This window comes from Bufo gargarizans, chromosome 6, assembly GCF_014858855.1.
Source record: "Bufo gargarizans isolate SCDJY-AF-19 chromosome 6, ASM1485885v1, whole genome shotgun sequence".
Taxonomy (NCBI): Eukaryota; Metazoa; Chordata; class Amphibia; order Anura; family Bufonidae; genus Bufo; species Bufo gargarizans.
The window spans coordinates 242,953,539-242,974,214 of record NC_058085.1 but is presented as its reverse complement, the minus strand read 5'-3'; the positions used below and the strand labels follow the sequence as shown (position 1 = coordinate 242,974,214).

The following is a 20,676-nucleotide window of genomic DNA, read 5'->3' as shown; positions in this document are numbered from 1 at the left end:
TTAGGATGAGGCGATCAAAAATAAAAATAAAAAATAAATTAACAAAATTGCAAAATCAGTTGCAAAATTTACAACTTAAAAATGGTGATAGTGTTTTTTTCCTATCCCTCCAGTTAACCAGGTTAACCAGTAAGTTATATATACCCCTAAATGGTGCCATTAAAAACTACAACTTGTCCCACAAAAAACAAGCCTTCATAAGACTACATCGACAGAAACAAAGTTATAACTCTTGGAATCAGACAATCAAAAAATGATCAAAATTGGTTGGTGACTAAGCTCCAAAATGCATACGGGAGATGAGGCTAAAGAAGTCCTAGTTACTAAAATAGAAATGTAAGGAGGGGCAACAGTGCTCAAAGCAATATGGAGGGAACAGGGGCGGATTAATTGCACGATAGGCCCGGGGCTGTCTACCAAACTCGGGGCCCCCCTACCCTCTATTTTAGTTTAGTTTTTTTTCTGTATGAAGAGGCTGTGGTGCTTCGTAAGCACCACAGCCTCTTCCTAGGCCATATCACATCGTTCACATGGTCTAGGTGCAGCTCTGTTCCATCTGAGTGATTGGCGCTGAGCTGCAATACCAAGCACAGTGCTATCAAATGGACAGCGCTGTGCTTGGTAAGGAGCAAAGAGGCTGCGGCGCTAATTGGGACATTGCGGTCTACTCAAACAGCTTATTGATGGGGTACCAGGAGTCTGACCCCCACCATCTCATAACTCTCTGAGTACAGATGTCATAGATGTTACCTGCAGTCCTATGTAACACCCCACATAACACAGTTAACTATTGCACACAGAAAGTTATCACTGTTATCTGGGCTGTTACATAGGACTGCAGGTGACAAATTAAAATTTTAGTTGCCAAATTTAAAATGCATATATGATTATGATAAAAAAAAAAAAAAAAAAGGACTTGGAGGAGATGAGACGCAGGTCACAGTAGTGAGCCAGCTCTACATATAGGGGAATACAGCAACACATACCTCTTACATCCAGTTCTTCTCTTTCCTCTTCTCCTCCGTTTGACCCAGACAGTCATGACAAATTCTTTCCATCGCATCTCGTCTCTACAGAGTTTGTTACACAGACACATTAGATTTATCATAATTGGGGTCATTTATCAACCTGGTGTAAAGTAGAACTGCCTTAGGTGCCCATAGTTATCAATCAGATTCCACCTTTCATTTTCCAAAGAAGCTGTCATAAATGAAAAGGTGGAATCTATTGCTATGGGTAACTAAAAGATTTCTACTTTACACCAGTTTGATAAATTACCCCAAAGGTCCCTATAGTGTCTACAGCAGTTATAATGTCCACTAGAGTGCCCCAGTAATAACACCCTATATTGTGCTTCAAGTAATAATGCCTGTATAGTGTCCCCAAAAATAACGTCCCCTAATAGCAACGCCCCCACACTATCCCATATAGTAATTTCACCCACATTTCACCCATATAGTAATTCCCCCCCCCCCACACTGCTCCATACAGTACTTTCTTCCACACTGCCTCCTATGTAGTAATTCCCCCCACACTGTTCACCATGTTGTAGTTTTCCCCCACAAAGTAATTTGCCCCCCACACTGCCCCCCATTAAGTAATTTGCCCCGACCCTGCCATCCATTAAGTAATTTGCCTCATGGAAACATTTTCCCCCACTAGTGATATGTCCTCCTCTGCCCCCCCCCCCCCAGGTGGCGCGCGCACACACACACAAAAAAAAAAAAAAAAAAAAAAAAAAAAAAAAAAAAAAACACACACACACACACACACACACACACACACAACAAAAAGAAAAAAAGAAAAAAAAAAAAAGGAAAAGGCTAATACTTACCTGTGTCCGGAATGGTGAGGCCCGCGAGCGTACATCAAAGCCCTGCGCGCGCCCACATACTGTATAGGCGCGCGATGATGTCATCTTGCACGCCAAGTCTGGTCTTTACCACCACATAGGCCTCAGGCCTACTAGGTGATAAGTGGCGGGGCAGGGAACTATGTGCTCCTGTGCCCCCCGCCGCATGTGGGCGTTCGGGTCAGTGTGGGCTTCCCCCGCGATGCCGGGCCCGGGGCTGCCGACCCGAACGCCCCTATTATAATCCGCCACTGAGAGGGAAGGCTTGCTTTATTCTATTGCCATGCAGAGATTGCAAACAATATGAAAAAGAGCTGTGAACAGGGAGAATAGACATCTGCCCCAAAGCCATAAGTGGATTCATAAGGGATCGGAATATAAAAGGAAGGACTTCTACTTGTTCCTGCTGGATCAATTTCTGGTTCCATGCGTAAAACCATCTCTGCAAGTTCACAAAAAGCGTAAAAAGGGGATTCTGCAAATCACATTTCAGAACCAATGCTTAAACAGTTTTGATACTGCAGTGAACAGGAACAGCACTGCAGTTGCCAGCTCAGTCCACTACACAATGGACAGTGCTGTGTAGTTCTGGCAGAGACCTCCACCGCCGGAGCTGCTCTCAACAACTGTCGGACCCAGACGATCAGATATTAATAGCCTATCAAGATGCTGGGCCATCAATATTAATATCACAAAAAAAAAAACACAATATATTTGCCTGGTAAACAATAACTTTGGTAAGGTTATTACATTTTAAAAGTAATTTTTTTCATGGAATCTCGTGTTGTTGTTTTTTGGTCCTTTATTTCTTAAGCAAGAATTGAATTGTTCCCACATATAAGCTTTATCTGCACTTTTCAACAAAACGCAAAATGGCAGACAAGAAAGCTTTGTTGAGCTATGTAACAAACCTTACAATTTAATTGTGGTTTGGTCATTTTCATAATTATAGGATTGACCTCTCACCTTTTGCATGTCTTGGATCCGCACCAAGAGGTCTTTCAGTGTTTCAAGCCTGGCCGTTTCGTCTTCTGCGTAGGGATAAATGTGACAGTGGAAACTAGGAAAGAGAAAAAAAAAAAGAAGATGAAACACACAACATGGCAGGAAACTTGCATATAGGAACCGGGAAAGGTTTTGTTTTGTAAGGGAACACTCACCAGTTAGCAATTTTTTTAATCTTCTCTCCTATTCTTTCCCCCCAGTAGGAAATTAAGAATATAATCTGTGTTACACTCTCCCCCTGTATAAAAAAAAAAGCAGTTTTTAGTTGCATGCATTTCTAGTTACTCTGCATATATGCTGATATACCTTCCTTCTCAATTATAAATTCAATTATTAGCAATATAAATGATCATCACATACGTATCTGAGAACAGCTATAAAACAGTAATTAAACCTTAACCAAAGCCTGATCAATGATAACAGCTCATTATGGCATTGCTCTTGTAAATTACTGTCATTTACATACCATGCAAACTGCCATAACATATATGGCCACCTAATGATGTATCACAATCTACTACTTAGTTATGACTGCGTCCTCGGCCATAGATAAGTTGACCTTTACACCTCATCTACTACTATTGATGTCCATTGGAGCCCATAAATATATTCTAATATACCTGGTACAGGCTTTAAAGTTTTTTATACACTGTATAATAGAATGGTAATCTTAACAGCAACTCACTGTTACAAGGTCCTCCATAGGTTCAGACATCTCCACAAAGTTCACAATAAGGTATCCTCGGCAGGCTCGCCATAACAGACGTTCAAAGGAATTCATTCGCCATGGGTGAATGACCCCTGCCATAAAACTGAATTCAAATGTTGAAGTAAGAATAAAATATTATAATAACATATTCTAATAACTTATTCTTATAAGTCCATGACATCAGTAATACAATCTCCAAATTTAACCAATCTACATGAGCAGATTGTTTATAAAGCATATGATTGACCATTGGAACCCTTTTTTTTTTTATCCTTAATGGGAACCAGGATTATGATACCTGATGGCAGCATAACTTAGAGACATATCATTATAAGTGTCCCTTACTGGTATGAAATCACACTGCTCTCCCCATTGTCCCACAGCTGACTAACCACTTTCGCTCTATGCTGTACATAGGGAAAGAGCAGACAATCAGCAGGTGCTGGGTGGCGGTAGCCAGCCACTCATGAATAACCTAACGTATGAATATTAAGGAAAGCACTTTTAACCAGCAAGCAATCTAGATAGAGCAGCATAAACTTGGTAACCGATTCCTTTTAACCTTTTCTGAACCAACCATAGAATGTATGCATCAAGGCGGTACACGATTATCTTACAAATGGAAGATGCATGCTAACTGTGCAGTTGCATGAGCAGGGTTCCTTGCTGTCTTTGACAGTCCCCCACCCACCCACCATAGAGAAGACAGAGGCTATTTTCTGCACTGGCCCTGCCTTCACCATCGCTGAATAGACAGCGCACAATGAACATTTTGTATACAGATCAGTCAGCAGCAATGCCCTTTTTTGCTCCTATCCCAGCGATCATGTGATTGGCAAATTTCAGTTAACCGCACAAGATTCTGGGAGTTAGCAGACCCAGCTCTGCAGTGCATGTCAGGAAGCTGTATTCTTCTTGTAACTAGGGCTAACACATCAGCCCCAGTTACAGTAGAAAATCAGTAATAAAAAACAAAACAAACTAAATGAAATATTAAAATGCCCCTCAAAATTGTTGTATGACATTATGGGGGTCAAATAATGTAAAATAAATTATTGTTAAATACAATTAAGACAAGAAATGCAAAAATGCCCCCAGTAGACCACAGCTTTTACTGTATAATGCAGACTTAACGCAATAAAAATAAAATAAAAAAATGTATCGAAGGTCATGGTCTCATCACCTTTAGATTTCTATTCTACTGATCCATCAGAAGAACAGAAAAACATGTTATGCACATTTTGCATCAGTTTTAACATCTTCTGTCTGAAATCCGTTATTTTAGAGGGGGGAAAAAAGTCCTGCATGGCTAAAATGGATGCAAAATGTGCATAACTGATGCTTAAAATACAGGTTCTGTTTTTGTGAGGGGGGGGGGGGGGGTTCAGTTCTTCTGACAGATCAGAAGAATGGAAAACTAAACGGTGATGTGAACCTGGCCTTAGTTACACTGTGTTGAAAGAAAAAAGGACTTTCAAAGTCACATCTAAGTGGACTGGTCTTGAAATGGTTAAGTAATTCTACCTAGTGGCACACTTGGGATGGAGGGGTGATGGTTCTGGTTGCCCAGAAACTCCCCTGATTGTTGGTCCTCTCTCCAACTTAAAGTGGTTCTACAATAATTATACAACGCGGTCTCCAGTAACCCGTTCTGTAATGTGATTAAACTTTGGTTATGTCCACTTGCAGAGCTGCTTTGGGGACAAGGGGGCCATACTACATTACTGTGCTTCGGCGTTTGTCTTTGTAGCCTGAGGGCATCTCTCACACAGGATGTCTCCATTACAATCTTTTGTAGAGCAGAAACTTCGCTATACAATAGATAGAATGATGTAACCCTGCTCCCTGTTCCTGTCAGGCTGCTCAGCCATGATGGCATATAATAAGCAGAATTGCGTCATTACTATCTACTGGCCATCCTTTACCATTCCCGGCAAACCCCTTTAATTCTAGCGACACTGCTGTACAGGCTGCCTCCCTGCTCTTCTTCAATGTAGTGTTGTACATAGAGCAAAACACAGGTGGTGGGCATGAGCTGTCATGCACGGGACCCGAAAATCATTTTCTTGTGATGCTTCACAGGGCAAGAAGCACTTTTTTATTAGTTTGGTTTTACCAACTGTCTCTCAGACTAAGGCCTCTCTCACACTGGCGTGTGCGGCCCGTTGCCGTATTGTGGACTGCATTTGCGGATCCGCAATACACGGGTGGCGTTCCGCGGGCATTCCACATCACTGATGCAGACCCATTCACTTGAATGGGTCCGCAAATCCGGAGATGCGGAACGGAACCCTACGGAAGCAATATGGAGTGCTTCCGTGGGGTTTCGTCCCGTACTTACATTCCGCAATAAGATAGGACATGTTCTATCTTTTTGCGGAACGTCCGGCTCGCGGACCCATTCAAGTGAATGGGTCCGCAATCCACTGTGGCTGCCCCACAGACTGTTCTCTTGTATTGCAAGTTTGCAAGCCACAGTAAAATTTGCAGAAGATATATATATAATTATTTATTTATTCCCCCCCCCCCCCTCCTTCTAGGGAGAGTAGAACTGGGAGAGTTACTTGTTGAGAGGGATCTGGGTGTATTAGTAGATAATAAACTAAAAAAAACTGAATGCAAGGCAAGTCGGCTGCCTCTAAGGCCAACAGAATTTTGCCTTGTATTAAAAGGAGGTATGGACTCGCGGGACAGGGGTGTATTATTGCCACTATACAAAGCTTTGGTACGGCCTCAGCTGTAATACACAGTTCAGTTCTGGGCACCAGTTCAAGAAAAGGATGCCCCGGAGTTCGAAAAAGTGCAAAGGAGAGCAACTAAACTCAGAGGGCCCGGAATATCTTCGCTATGAGCTGAATTTGTTTAGTCTTGAAAAAAAATATGTCTAAAGGGGGACATGATTAACCTGTACAAATATATTAACAGACTATACAAAAAATATTGAGAGAAGCTATTCTGTGTTAAACCCCCTAAAAAAAACAAGGGGCCACTTCCTACGCCTGGAGAAAAAAGATTCAGTCATAAGAGGTGACAAGCATTCTTTACAGTAAGGGGTGTGAATCTCTGGAATGGCCTGCCACAGGAGCTGGTCACAGCAAATACAGTACTGCATCACAGGTGACAGGTCACCGCTGCATTCAGCGATTGGCTGCAGCAGTCACATGGTAACAATAGCAGCACAGCATGGAACAGACAATGCAGTAGTTGTGTGTTTGGCTGTTTAGAGAGAGTAATAATAGTGGTAGTAATAGTTGTAATGGAAGTGGCAGTAGAGGGATTAGCAGCAGGGAGTAGCAGCTCTGGCAGTAGCAGCCACGGTATGGAACATGATGGTCGAAAAGCAGACAATGGCATGATGGGGCACCATAAGCAATAGTAGATTTGTGTTGTGGCCTCAGCCAGAGGTGTGTGAGAATCTTCATGGATTCATGCCTCGTTTATTTTGACAAAAGTGATGTCTCAATATTCCAATTTGGCAGCCCAGAAGTCCATGGGGTAAGGGAACACAGAATGCACTAAAGAAACGCCAGAGTCCAGGTAGGACTAAACCTAGATGTTCAAACAGTATTTTTCCGTTCAATGATTTGCGTCAGCTTGTCATGGCACATGAAAAAAATTGCTCCATCAAGTTGATGATACTGAGCTTGCTGTTGCGGCTGCTTCTGCTTGTGGTAACAGAGACGTGGAGATGGGCCTAGTGGACAGACATGCGGGCGTCAGGCGTCTGCTCACCAAAATCTGTGGCAAGCTGTAATAAAAGTAATTTGTCCTCCCTTTTGGCAAAAGGAAAACATTTCTCCATTTTGCTTTGATAGCAAGGGTCTAAAAGCATTGCTACCCGGTAATCAAGTGGATGTTACCTGGCTACTGCAAAGGAGACTGGGAGAAGGAGGACACTTGTCGTGCTAGGTGGCGACTCCTATTTTCCCACAGTAAGGCCTCTTTCACACGGGCGTCATGTTTTTGGCCCGGATAAGATGCGGGTGCGTTGCGGGAAAATGCGCAATTGCAAAACATTGTAATGTGTTTTGCACGTTCGTGAGAAAAATCAGCATGTTTGGTACCCAAACTGAACCCGGACTTCTTCACAGAAGTTCGGGTTAGGTATTGTGTAGATTGTATTATTTTCCCTTATAACATGGTTATAAGAGAAAATAATAGCATTCTTAATACAGAATGCATAGTACAATAGGGCTGGAGGGGTTAAAAAAAAAAAAAGAATTATAATAATTTAACTCACCTTAACCTCCTCACGACCGCCGTACGCAGGATTGCGTCTTCTCGGCGGTCGTGTAGCTCTGGGTGGACGCGCCGGTGCGTCCTCTCGCGAGACGCGAGATTTCTGGGTAAGCCGGCCCGCGCATTCGCATTGCGGGCCAGCAAAATTCAAAGAAGAAGTTCGTCATCAACCTGCTGGCCACGATCAGTGCAAACTGTCACTTTTTTTTTCACTGGTATTGACCGTTAGGTTTTAGGTATAGTTTAGGCCCCTTGGTTAGGTAGTTTAGGGATCGGTTAGCGCCCAGCCCACCGCACCGCAGTCCGTTATTCGCTGATTAGCGTACCCCGTCGCAGCCACCGCAAAGACGTGCCCGTAGAGCCCCTAGAATCCCAGAGGTGCTGGCAAACCCTGATTGGCAGTCCCCAACTTCAGCCGCACCTGTAGTTTTCCCTTTCACTGCCCAGTCTGGAGTTCGGGTTGAGACAGCTCAGATCGGTTCGGCCCTGGGATTTTTTGAGCTGTTCTTGACTGCGGAGCTCTTAGACTTAGGCCTCTTTCACACGACAGTATGTCCATTTCAGTGTTTTGCGGTCCGTTTTTCACGGATCCGTTGTTCCGTTTTTTGCTTCCGTTGTGGTTCCGTTTCCGTTCCGTTGTTCCGTTCCGTTTTTCCGTATGGCAAATACAGTATACAGTAATTTCATATAAAAAATTGGGCTGGGCATAACATTTTCAATAGATGGTTCCGCAAAAAACGGAACGGATACGGAAGACATACGGATGCATTTCCGTATGCATTCCGTTTTTTTGCGGACCCATAGACTTTAATGGAGCCACGGAACGTGATTTGCGGCCAAATATAGGACATGTTCTATCTTTAAACGGAACGGAAAAACGGAAATACGGAAACGGAATGCACACGGAGTACATTCCGTTTTTTTTGCGGAACCATTGAAATGAATGGTTCCGTATACGGACCGTATACGGACCGCAAAAAACGGCCCGCAAAACGGAAAAAAAAAACGGTCGTGTGAAAGAGGCCTTAGTTGTGGCCGAAACAAACAGATATGCCACACAATTTATAACCGCTAACCCGGGAAGCTCTTATGCCCAGTCTTTCCGGTGGAAACCAGTCCAAGTTTCCGAAATTAAAACTTTTCTGGGCCTCCTCCTCAACATGGGTCTAACTAAAAAGCATGAATTGCGGTCATATTGGTCCACGAACCCAATTCATCACATGCCCATGTTCTCTGCTGCTATGTCCAGGACACGATTTGAGACCATCCTGCGTTTCCTGCACTTTAGTGATAACAGCACCTCCCGTCCCAGAGGCCACCCTGCTTTTGACCAGCTCCACAAAATTCGGCCCCTCATAGACCATTTCAAACTGAAATTTGCAGATTTGTATACCCCTGAGCAAAACATCTGCATAGACGAGTCCCTGATACATTTTACCGGGCGCCTTGGCTTCAAACAATACATCCCAAGCAAGCGCGCCCGGTATGGGGTCAAATTGTATAAGCTCTGTGAAAGGGCCACAGGCTATACCCACAAATTTCGGATCTATGAGGGAAAAGATCAGACCCTGGAGCCGGTCGGTTGCCCTGACTACCTGGGGAGCAGTGGGAAGACAGTTTGGGACTTGGTGTCACCCTTATTCGGCAAGGTACCATCTTTATGTGGACAATTTTTACACAAGTGTGGCCCTCTTTAGGCATTTGTTTCTAGAACGGATTGGCGCCTGTGGTACCGCGCAAACTAGTCGCGCGGGCTTCCCCCAACGGCTCGTTACCACCCGTCTTGCAAGGGGGCAGAGGGCCGCACTGTGTAACGAAGAACTGCTCGCGGTGAAATGGAGAGACAAGCGTGACGTTTACATGCTCTCCTCCATTCACGCAGACACGACAATCCAAATTGAGCGAGCAACCCGTGTCATTGAAAAGCCCCTCTCAGTCCACGACTATAACCTTCACATGGGAGGGGTGGACTTCAATGACCAGATGTTGGCTCCGTATTTAGTGTCCCGCAGAACCAGACGCTGGTATAAGAAGGTGTCTGTATATTTAATTCAATTGGCTCTGTACAATAGTTTTGTTCTCTACAGTAAGGCTGGGAGAACTGGATACTTCCTCAAATTTCAGGAAGAGATCATCGCGAACCTCCTGTACCCAGGAGGTTCCGTGGCCCCACCCACCAGTGTAGTTAGCCGTCTACACAAGCGACATTTCCCCAGTGTCGTTCCTGGTACCTCAAACCGACCGCCACCCCGAACAAAAATGTCGTGTCTGTAGCAGGAGTGGAATAAGGCGTGACACCCGCTATTTCTGTCCTGACTGTCCTGACCACCCTGCCCTATGCTTTGGAGAGTGTTTCCGGAAGTACCACTCACAGGTACACTATTAGCATATGGATCATCTCACCAGGACAGGCACACAGGGCTATTAGGGCCCATTCACTCACACAGCTGCTGCAAACGTCTCCTTTCACATGGGACAAAGTGCATAACGCACTTCGCCACATCTTTGGGCAATTTGCGCTTTGCACATTGACCCATGGGGAAGGAGAGGTTTGTTCTATAAAGGTAAAAAAATAAAAAAATAAAAAAAAAAAACAAACACCAGTAAGCAAACAGGTTAATGTTTAGTTCAAAAAGTTAAAGTTTATGTATTCTGTTCCAAAGTTAATAAAATTATTGCGTTGTGGCCTGTTTTTTTACCTTCCAGGTGGACCAACCGATCTACTAGCTGCAGCACTGATATGCATTCTGACAGAAGCATTGCGCTGCTGTCAGATTGCACACAAGTCAGTGTATGCGGCGCTGCAAGACGAGATTTCTACTCTGCAGTAACAGATACGTTTGCCGATGCATACGAGCTGAGGAGGAGGCGGCGTTCCTATGCTTTGGCAAACACTTTGTATATAAAAAAATAAAAATAAATCCCGGCAATGATTTATTCATCCACATCGATTGATGTGAATGGAGAAATCTGGTTGGCCAGGGCATACGAGCTAAGTGGGTATGGATGTTGGGCGGAGCTCCTATGTCCTGGCAGGCGCCTTTCCCCTCCTTTTTTTTTTTTTGGGCAGAGATTTTTTCATCCACATTGATCGATGCGAATGAAGAAATCTGTGCCGTTCATTTTTTTCTTTCTGCCCAGAGGCTGAACGGAAAAAAAAATCTCATTACCTGTATGCTCAATATAAGGAGAATAGCAGAAACTCCTAATGCTGGCCATACATGTAATGATTGCGGAGACCCTCAAATGCCAGGGCAGTACAAACACCCTACAACTGACCCCATTTTGGAAAGAAGACACCCCAAGGTATTCGCTGAGGGGCATATTGAGTCCATGAAAGATTTAAATTTTTGTCCTAAGTTAGCAGAAAGTGAGACTTTGTTAGAAAAAACAAAAAAAAAATCAATTTCCGCTAACTTATGCCAAAAAAATACATTTCTATGAACTCGCCATGCCCCTCATTGAATACCTTGGGGTGTCTTCTTTCCAAAGTGGGGTCACATGTGGGGTATTTATACTGCCCTGGCTTTTTAGGGGCCCTAAAGCGTGAGAAGAAGTCTGGGATCCAAATGTCTAAAAATGCCCTCCTAAAAGGAATTTGGGCACTTTTGCAGCCTAAATGCGCAAAAGTGTCACACATCTGGTATCGCCGTACTCAGGAGAAGCTGGGTAATGTGTTTTGGGGTGTCATTTTACATATACCCATGCTGGGTGAGATAAATATCTTGGTCAAATGCCAACTTTGTATAAAAAGAATGGAAAAGTTGTCTTTTGCCAAGATATTTCTCTCACCCAGCATGGTTATATGTGAAATGACACCCCAAAACACATTCCCCAACTTCTCCTGAGTACGGCGATACCAGATGTGTGACACTTTTTTGCAGCCAAGGTGGGCAAAGGGGCACATATTCCAAAGTGCACCTTTTGGATTTTGCTGGTCATTTTTTACACATTTTGATTGCAAAGTACTTCTCACACATTTGGGCCCCTAAATTGCCAGGGCAGTATAACTACGCCACAAGTGACCCCATTTTGGAAAGAAGACACCCCAAGGTATTCTGTGAGGGGCATGGTGAGTTCCTAGAATTTGTTATTTTTTGTCGCAAGTTAGTGGAATATGAGACTTTGTAAGAAAAAAAATAAAAATAATCATCATTTTCCGCTAACTTGTGACAAAAAATAAAAAGTTCTATGAACTCACTATGCCCATCAGCGAATACCTTAGGGTGTCTACTTTCCGAAATGGGGTCATTTGTGGGGTTTTTCTACTGTTTGGGCATTGTAGAACCTCAGGAATCATGACAGGTGCTCAGAAAGTCAGAGCTGTTTCAAAAAGCGGAAATTCACATTTTTGTACCATAGTGTGTAAACGCTATAACTTTTACCCAAACCATTTTTTTTTTTGCCCAAACATTTTTTTTTTTATCAAAGACATGTAGAACAATAAATTTGGTGAAAAATTTATATATGGATGTCGTTTTTTTTTTTGCAAAATTTTACAGCTGAAAGTGAAAAATGTCATTTTTTTGCAAAAAAATTGTTAAATTTTGATTAATAACAAAAAAAGTAAAAATGTCAGCAGCAATAAAATACCACCAAATGAAAGCTCTATTAGTGAGAAGAAAAGGAGGTAAAATTCATTTGGGTGGTAAGTTGCATGACCGAGCGATAAACGGTGAAAGTAGTGTAGTGCCGAAGTGTAAAAAGTGCTCTGGTCATTAAGGGGGTTTTAGCTAGCGGGGTTGAAGTGGTTAATCCACTTGCTCACGCAGCCGGCTTCTCTTCTGTCTTCATCTTTGCTGTGCACAGGAAAAGGACCTGTGGTGACGTCACTGCGGTCATCACATGGTCCATCACGGTGATGGATCATGTGATGAGCGCAGTGACGTCATCAAAGATCCTATTCCTCAAAGAAGAAGACAGAAGAGAAGCCGGGTTGTGCAAGTAAGTGGATTAGGGTGAGCTAAATTTATATATATATATATATATATATATATATATATATATATATATATATATATATATATATATACACACACACACACATACATACATATCTCCAGCCCTATTGTACTATGCATTCTGTATTAAGAATGCTATTATTTTCCCTTATAACCATGTTATAAGGGAAAATTATACAGATCGGGTCCCCATCCCGATAGTCTCCTAGCAACAGTGCGTGAAAAATCGCACCGCATCCGCACTTGCTTGCGATTTTCACGCAGCCCCATTCACTTCTATGGAGCCTGCCTTGCGTGGAAAACGCACAAAGAGGAGCATGCTGCGATTTTCACGCAACGCACAAGTGATGCGTGAAAATCACCGCTCATGTGAATAGCCCCATAGAAATGAATGGGTCTGGATTCGGTGCAGGTGCAATGCGTTCACCTCACACATTGCACCCGCACGAAAATCTCACCCATGTGAAAGGGGCCGAACTGGTGATGCCACATAATGTGCTGCAATACAGCTGTGGTGCCTATGTTTTTTGCTTCAACGCCCACGGCTTATTTTCAGCCTGAAGATCTTGTACACGGCAATGCTTTTGGTCTTCAGGCACTGTGGCGTTAAACTACCATATGGGAAATATTCGCACATTTCACACACAGTTAGTGGCAGCCAAGCTTGGCTTAGGTCTGGCACATTTTGAGACTGCACCAACAGTGTCAGTGGCATCACTAGAGATGAGCAAACTTCTCAAAAATTAGATTCGGTCGGTTTGTTGAATTTTCCAAAGATTTGATTCGATCTGAATGTATTTGTGATGAATGGAGTTAAAAAAAACAGCCATTTCGTGGTGGCTGAGAGCCTGCATAGTAGTGTAGAACACTGTGCATTGCAGAAACATGTATAGGGAACCTGCTGTGCTAGTGAAACAGTACTGTGAGTCAGTATGACACGTAGATGACAGACGTCACTCTTAGAATAACTTCACACTTCAATTATTTGGTCAGTTACGGGTCCAAAACTGACCAAATAACTTAAGTGTGAACTCAGCCTTACAGGTCAGTGTAAGAAGAAAGAAATAAAAAGTGCACTCCTTTTACACCGTCAGCTGATTCCACAGAAGCTGTTTTGTTACACACTGAAACAAGTAGTGTCACCATGACCAAGTGGTGAGGTGGCAAAAGCATGAGGAGTCAACACAGTGGCTCAGTCACACAGAGTGAGCCATGCTGATCGTCCTCCGGAGGCATGAGGAAAAATTCCCACACTGCCAAGTATGGCAACACAGTGGCCCAGTCACAGAGCGATGAGGGTGGGAATCGCATGAGGAATTGCATGAGTCGTCAACACAGTGGCCCAGCCACAGAGTGTTGAGGTGGCAGCAGCATCAGGAGACCACAGGGTGTTACTTTGTGTGCATTCTGTTTCCGAATGTCCGTTCAGCAAAAGAATACAACATGTCCATATTACGGACAAGGATAGAACTGTTCTATTAGGGGCCAGCTGTTCCGTTCCACTAAATACAGAATGCACAGGGACGACATCTGTATTTTTTGCAAATCCGTCTTTTGCGGTGCGCAAAATACATACAGTCGTGTGCATGACTGTATTAATAATAGGGTCAGTATTACGGTTTCTGTTATTATTAGGGTTGGTATTACAGTTAGGATTCCGGATTAGGATTAGTAACAAGTTTAGGGTCAGCATTATGGTTAGGCTCTGTATTAGGATTAGGGTTATTACTATAGTTAGGGTCAGTATTAAGGTAAGGGGTCCGTTTTCAGGCACATAAAACAGAAAAGGGAAGGATAGTCTCAACTAACCAGTCCCAGAGGGGTCCCACGACGAGAAGGGTCCCAGGTCTGCTCTGGTGTAACGTCGCAGGAAGTGAGATGATATCAACTACGTTACAGAGAAGTGCCCAGAATGGAGGAACAGGGAACCAATCGTTTACTTCTTCCGCTGGAGCTGCTCAATTGTATTTGCATCCAGTGGACGCAGATACAATTGAGTGCAGGAGCTCCCAAAAAAAAGGTGAATTCACCTGGTGCCTGGGGTCATTTTTGGACTGGGGTGCCTAGGGCCCACCAGAAGAACTGATTCTGGGGCCCACCCTATAGCTACATGGAAACATTAGGGTCCATCATGTCACACTGGACATAAATGCTGTAGATTTTCTGCACACAAGTATATGGTGGCAGGTCCACAGCGTTTACGTGCCAGCAAAGTGGATATGATTTTAAGTGGTCTCAGCCACATGTTACAAACAAAATTCACTTCAGTGCGGATTTTAATTCAGTGGCATGATTTGCTGTGGATTGTACTGCTGCAAATTTATAAAATTACAGACCCTCACCTGTTCTTTTGTCAGGACTTCACACACATGAAGACTGCACCCCACAGAACTGTATTGTGCATAGTCATATATCAATATCATAGGCTGGGAATCAGCAACCTCCGGAGCTCCAACTGTTCTGAAACTACAGCACCCAGAATTCTCCTTTTACATCTATGGGAGTTACAAGAACAGTTGACATGTGCATGCTAGGAGTTGTAGTTTCACAGCAGCTGGAGTGCTGAAGGCAGTGGCATAGCTAAAGGCTCATGGGCTCTGGTGCAAGAGTGCAGCTTGGGCCCCCCCTTCCCTCAGTGCTTTATGGCCGGGGGCAAGGTAACACATACCCTTTGCGGTGCCTGAGGCAAAAATGTAAACGGCAACACCTACCCCCAATGCCAAGTTTTTGACCTAACCCCTTCTCTTCAGCCAGAGGAGTGACTTGACCAGTATGTACTTTGTATAATAACGGAGTCTTCTTAAGCGGCACAGGACTCTTTGGACTCCCTCAGGCTCCTGGGGCCCGGTGGCGACTGCTACCTCGGCACCTCCTATAGCTATACCTCTGGCAGAAGGTTGCCGAGTGCCATTGTAGGCTGTAACTAATTATGGCGCATGACATGTGTACCATCATTTGCGACTTTTTAAGCTCCTTGGCACTTTTCTGCAGCAACATCCACCACGCAGAGCGGATTAACCCCATAGATGCTGCAGGTGATTAGGCACCACGGCATCTAGGGGGTTAACAGGGCAGCAGAGTTAATGATGATATAATGATAATCCTAGTATAATTCACTCCTCAAAAAGAGGGCACGATCTAATAGATTCATAATCTTATCCTATGCATTCGGCACAATACTAAGTTTTCACTGCCACAACGCCATCTATTGGAATGATAAACTTGATCCTGTGTTAGCTGTTGGAAATGTGGAGAAGCACAGAGCCCTCTAGTGGATATACAGAGTCACTGTCTGTTCAGTCAGAAATTAAATAACAATATTTTGCATGCTGCACCACGCCCACTGCTGCTCATTTAAATGAATCTGAATGTTAGTACAAATCAAAATGAAAATTCAAATGGACTTTCTTTTCCATTTGAGTGTTGGCCGGGAAAATGCCTGCAAGAGATTAAATTGAAATCTCAATCTACCATTTTCAGCTTCTACATGGTGTTTTCATTTGATTTATGATTTTGACATGAAAAACCCACTATAGGAAGAGGAGAATTAATTGACAAAGTGGAAATTTAAAATGAAAAAGGCTAATTATTTTTGCATTAATTTTTGGCACTTATGACCCACACTGGAGTTGGAAAAGAAAATTCAAATGGGAAAATTGAATTTTCTTTTTAATTTTGGCTTGCAGACCCTAGATAAAATTAAAACATTATTTTAATTATAAATTTTAGGTTTTTCAATTTTGGTGGGTTTTACCTCCCATATCTATGTAGCTACAGTTTGATAATAATTAATAGGGCAGCGTGCATGACATATGTTTGCCTCTGAGGCCAGATATAAAGCATACAATAAACCTGAGAAAAACAACACACTCTTAAGAAACCACAAAAACCCAGGTTAACACATTCCCACCAGGGAGTTGATCAGCATGTTGTACTTTCTCAGTAGCTCAACCCTACTTCTCCAGTCCCCTTGGACATGGGTATTGTGCTGTCCAAGCAATAAGAATAAATGCACTAGAATCAAATGTGACTGGCACTCAACACATGTATGAAAGAAAGATATTAAAAGCACTGAAGAAAAAATTATTCAAAGAGAATTATGAGGACCCAATAACTTACCTAACTCGGAGGTCATGTCTAGAGGCTATTGTAGGGTCAATTAAAGGGTCAGTATCAGCTCGTTCTCTCCAGGACTCAGACTCTGGCTATAGAAAAACAAAGATTAATAGTCACATTACCATTATAAACCAGAGTGTTTAACTGTGTAAAGAGACAATCGCAGCCATATACCGTACTTTACATATTATCCTTTAATTGCCACATATTATATAATACTGTATATTAACTAGTGGAAAGGGCATGGAGGCTAAATTATATAATAGAAGGAGATTAGAAGATAACCATCTCAATATACTATAAATGTTTGCAGTGGTTGATGTTGGAAGCAAAGTGATCACAGAGAAGATGGGTAGGCAGCTGTGAAAAGGCCAATTCTGAGTAATTAAACTCTTTGAATGTGGAGTATATCTGATAAGAAGCAAAAATAAAACATCTAGTTAGTTCTTTTCAGGAGAAATCCCATGACGCACAGGAAGAGGTCATGTGTCAGGAGGAATGAAGTCAGTAGAGAGGGTGCAACACAGACCTTGAAGAAAAAAAAAAAAAGAAAAAGAAAAAAGAAAAGAAAAAAAAGTGAGTGGCTCCCGGGAGTGCTTAGGTGGTCAGATGGGTCGAAGAAAAATTACGAGGTTGTCCAGCTTAAATAAAACCTCCTTGTAAATGGTCTACAGGAACACGCAGCTTGAATCGGCAGTGGCTGCTACACGGGATCGCGGTACAACCCAGATAAACCCCTTAAGAATTAAATGAATTTCAATTGCTCTCTCCCTCATTATTATTAAAGGGGCTTTCCAGTAAAAAATATTTTTTATGAAGTCCCCACAGCCGGCCCCTTGAAACAGTAGATTAGTAATTATCTGCTCCAAGGTTCTCTGCACTACCTCCATCTTCCGGTCTCCGTGCTGTTTACATCCAGCTAGCTGTGGGCATTGTCACATGCATTCAAAGGTGAAGCCAATCATTGGCTGCAGCATGGAATGTGACCATCCCGACAACCAAACGGATGTAAACAGCACGGGTACAAGAAGAGGGAGAACCAAAGCAAGGTGGAGCTGGCATTTATGAAACTTCTGTGTCGGGGGCATGCCATAAGCACTTGATGAAAAATATTTTTTTTTTACCAGAAACTACTTTAAGTTATTCTGAAGTTTTCCCAGAGGTAAAATTACAATATGATACATGGAGCGCTCACCAGTGGCCCAGTGAACCTCTGACTTTCTCGTAGTATATTGGCAAACTCTCGCAGCTCACGCAGACGTTCCCGCAGAGTCTGTCTGTTGCCCGAGACCTCTCTTAGCTCTTTGGCCAGTTGCTCAGACTCCTCTTGTATTCTCAGTGCATCTTTGGGTAAAGGGGCAGGTGGAGATGCTGAGGAAACCGGTATCTTCATGCCAGCTTTGCGCAGTTCCTGTTCTAGGTACCCTGAAATGAAAAATACAGTCATGAGTTATTATGTCACAAAGTCATGTGAAATCACTTTACAGTCCTAGAAACTCACCAAAAGTCGTCTCCATGTCATCACAACGTCTGATCTCTGACACATAGCGACGCTGGAAAGCGTTAACATTCTGATTGAGCTGAAATATGAAGACAGATAGAATAATGGAATCTGACCCCATTATTTTATCCAGAACCTGTTATCCTGTGTTATCTGGACACTTTACCCACCAATTTTCTCATGCTGTGACCAACTGTTGGCATCTTTTTAGGCTACTTTCACACTGGCGTTTTTTTGCCGATCAGTCATGAATCTGCAAAAACGCTTCCGTTACAATAATACAACCGCATGCATCTGTCATTAACGGATCCGGTTGCATTATGTCTTCTATAGCCATGACTGATCGGTGTTAAACACCATTGAAAGTCAATGGGGGACGGATCAGTTTTCTATTGTGTCAGAAAACAGATCCGTCCCCATTGTGTGCCAGGACGTTTGGCTCCTCTTCGTCAGGCGGACAGCAAAATGCTGTCCCCAATGCACGGGCAATGTTCGTGCGCCGGCTGGGATGGATCGAGACCCATTCAACTTGAATGGGTACACAATCCGTCCGCACCGCAACAAAATAGAATATGTATTTTTTTGCAGTGCAGAGGCATGGACAGAAACACCACAGGAGCACTCCGTAGTGCTTCCATGGGGTTCTATGCCTCCGTTCCGCACAGCAGCTCCGGATTGTGGACCCATTCAAGGGAATTTGTGCACCGTAATACGGCCACGGCAAGGCAACAGCCGTGTGCAAGAGGCCTTAAAGATGTCATGCAGGAATTGATAATGATGACCTATCCTCAGGATCAGCTGTTTCAGGGAGCCACTTGCTCCCGGCAGCTTTCCAAGCACAGCGCCGTACATTGTATAGTGGATGTGCTTGGTATTGCAGCTCAGCCCCAGTGCATCCAAAATACTATACCTCAGATCACTGTAATGCCGTGTTCAGTCTGGGAAATGCAGCCGTGCAGTGCATTTCCCAGACTGAACGCAGTCACGTGAAATTAACCTGACATGTCAAACCCAAATGACCCCCACTGACTACAGGCAGGAACACGAGGGAGGTAGGTAGGAAGGAGACAGGAAGAGTCAGTACACGATACAAAATACTTACATCTCGAAACTCTACCAAGCCAAGCTCACCCAGCTCGCTTACACATTGGTATTCACAACCAGACTGAAGAAATAGCTGAGCCAGGCACATCTCCTCCCCTCGGAAAAGAGAGCCCATCTTTGCATCTGCAAAAGCCTTTAAAATATAGAAGCACTAGTAAATAATACTGAGCAGACAATGAGATGAAATGATATGCTTCATCTTTTACATAAAATAATATGACATTATTACACACCAGGTATATCATCCTCCATTACTAGACAGAGATGTTACACAATTAGTGCAAAGATATGTACAGACAAGTCTGAATAAGCAGCTGGAAATGGTTATGTAGCTTCAAAACCTAGGGGAGAGCCAATAAGTAGTGACCCAGTCCTCAAGCTAACTGGGTTTCCACATTCAGGTTTTTTGGAAGCCAAAAGCAGGAATCTTCTCGTTTTGCATCCACTCCTGGCATAAAAAAAACGACACAAAAAACCTGAATATGGAAAGGCACCGTTTTGTGTACCCACAGTAATACAAAGTAAGAAAACAACAATACTATACCACAGAACTGCTACTGACCTGGAGTTGTGAGATTTGCACAGCAGCACAACTTCCTCAACGCTGCGTCCTGCCCGGTAGGTGGAGCCCAGGAAGGTAAAGTGTGTCATTGGTTTATCAGACAGAAAGGGCAGCATTCCCAGAATGGGCTGAAACTAAATGAGGAAGCTCTGTGGTTGGGAAATGTTCAGAGTCACGAGTTGCATTCAGGACTGGGAGGAGGGGTGGCTGACTCTGGGTTTTACAGCTTAATATTGCTAGTGGCCATACAACTCTGAAACCATGCCTGATAGCTGGGAACCACATTTTGCGGACCGAGTCAGAATAGGTGTAAAAAAGTAACAGAACTTTGAAGGGAGAATTTATCAGTCCTGCTCTCCAGAATACTGGCTTCAAAAAGTCACAAAATGGGCATTTACTAAAGAATGGCATTTCACATGCCAGTTACAGTAAAAAGATCGCTGGTGAAGGGAATTTATTAAGACATGAGCGCCTGTTAATAAATTAGTTGCATCTGTAAAGTCCATGTGCTAGAAACTGAACTGGTGTAGGTTTCATATGTAATTTACATCTGGCATAACCATGTGTCAGGCTGTGGTGGACCTGCCATTTCTGCTACACTATGCCCATAAATCCCAACCGCCTCTA

At 43.3% G+C, this 20,676-nt stretch overlaps 1 protein-coding gene across 5 annotated transcripts in view; it reads right to left on the bottom strand.

Annotated features, from left to right (window-relative positions):
* LOC122939835 (V-type proton ATPase 116 kDa subunit a3-like) overlaps positions 1-20,170 on the bottom strand; it is a 122,017-nt gene extending 101,847 nt beyond the window's left edge. Inside the window, exons 1-8 of one of the 5 annotated variants that reach the window (XR_006390178.1) lie at positions 19,721-19,981; positions 19,486-19,620; positions 18,384-18,462; positions 18,078-18,307; positions 16,886-16,971; positions 3,543-3,669; positions 3,013-3,095; positions 2,819-2,912 (exon numbers count right to left, since the gene is read on the bottom strand). Coding sequence is in view for 4 of the 5 variants with exons in the window: in XM_044296020.1 (XP_044151955.1) it covers positions 2,819-2,912; positions 3,013-3,095; positions 3,543-3,669; positions 16,886-16,971; positions 18,078-18,307; positions 18,384-18,462; positions 19,486-19,620; positions 19,721-19,732 (846 nt within the window). In the remaining variant the exon portion in view is untranslated. The other 4 variants (XM_044296017.1, XM_044296018.1, XM_044296020.1 and 1 more) reach the window with 4 other exon arrangements.
* Between the last annotated feature and the right edge of the window lie 506 nt (positions 20,171-20,676).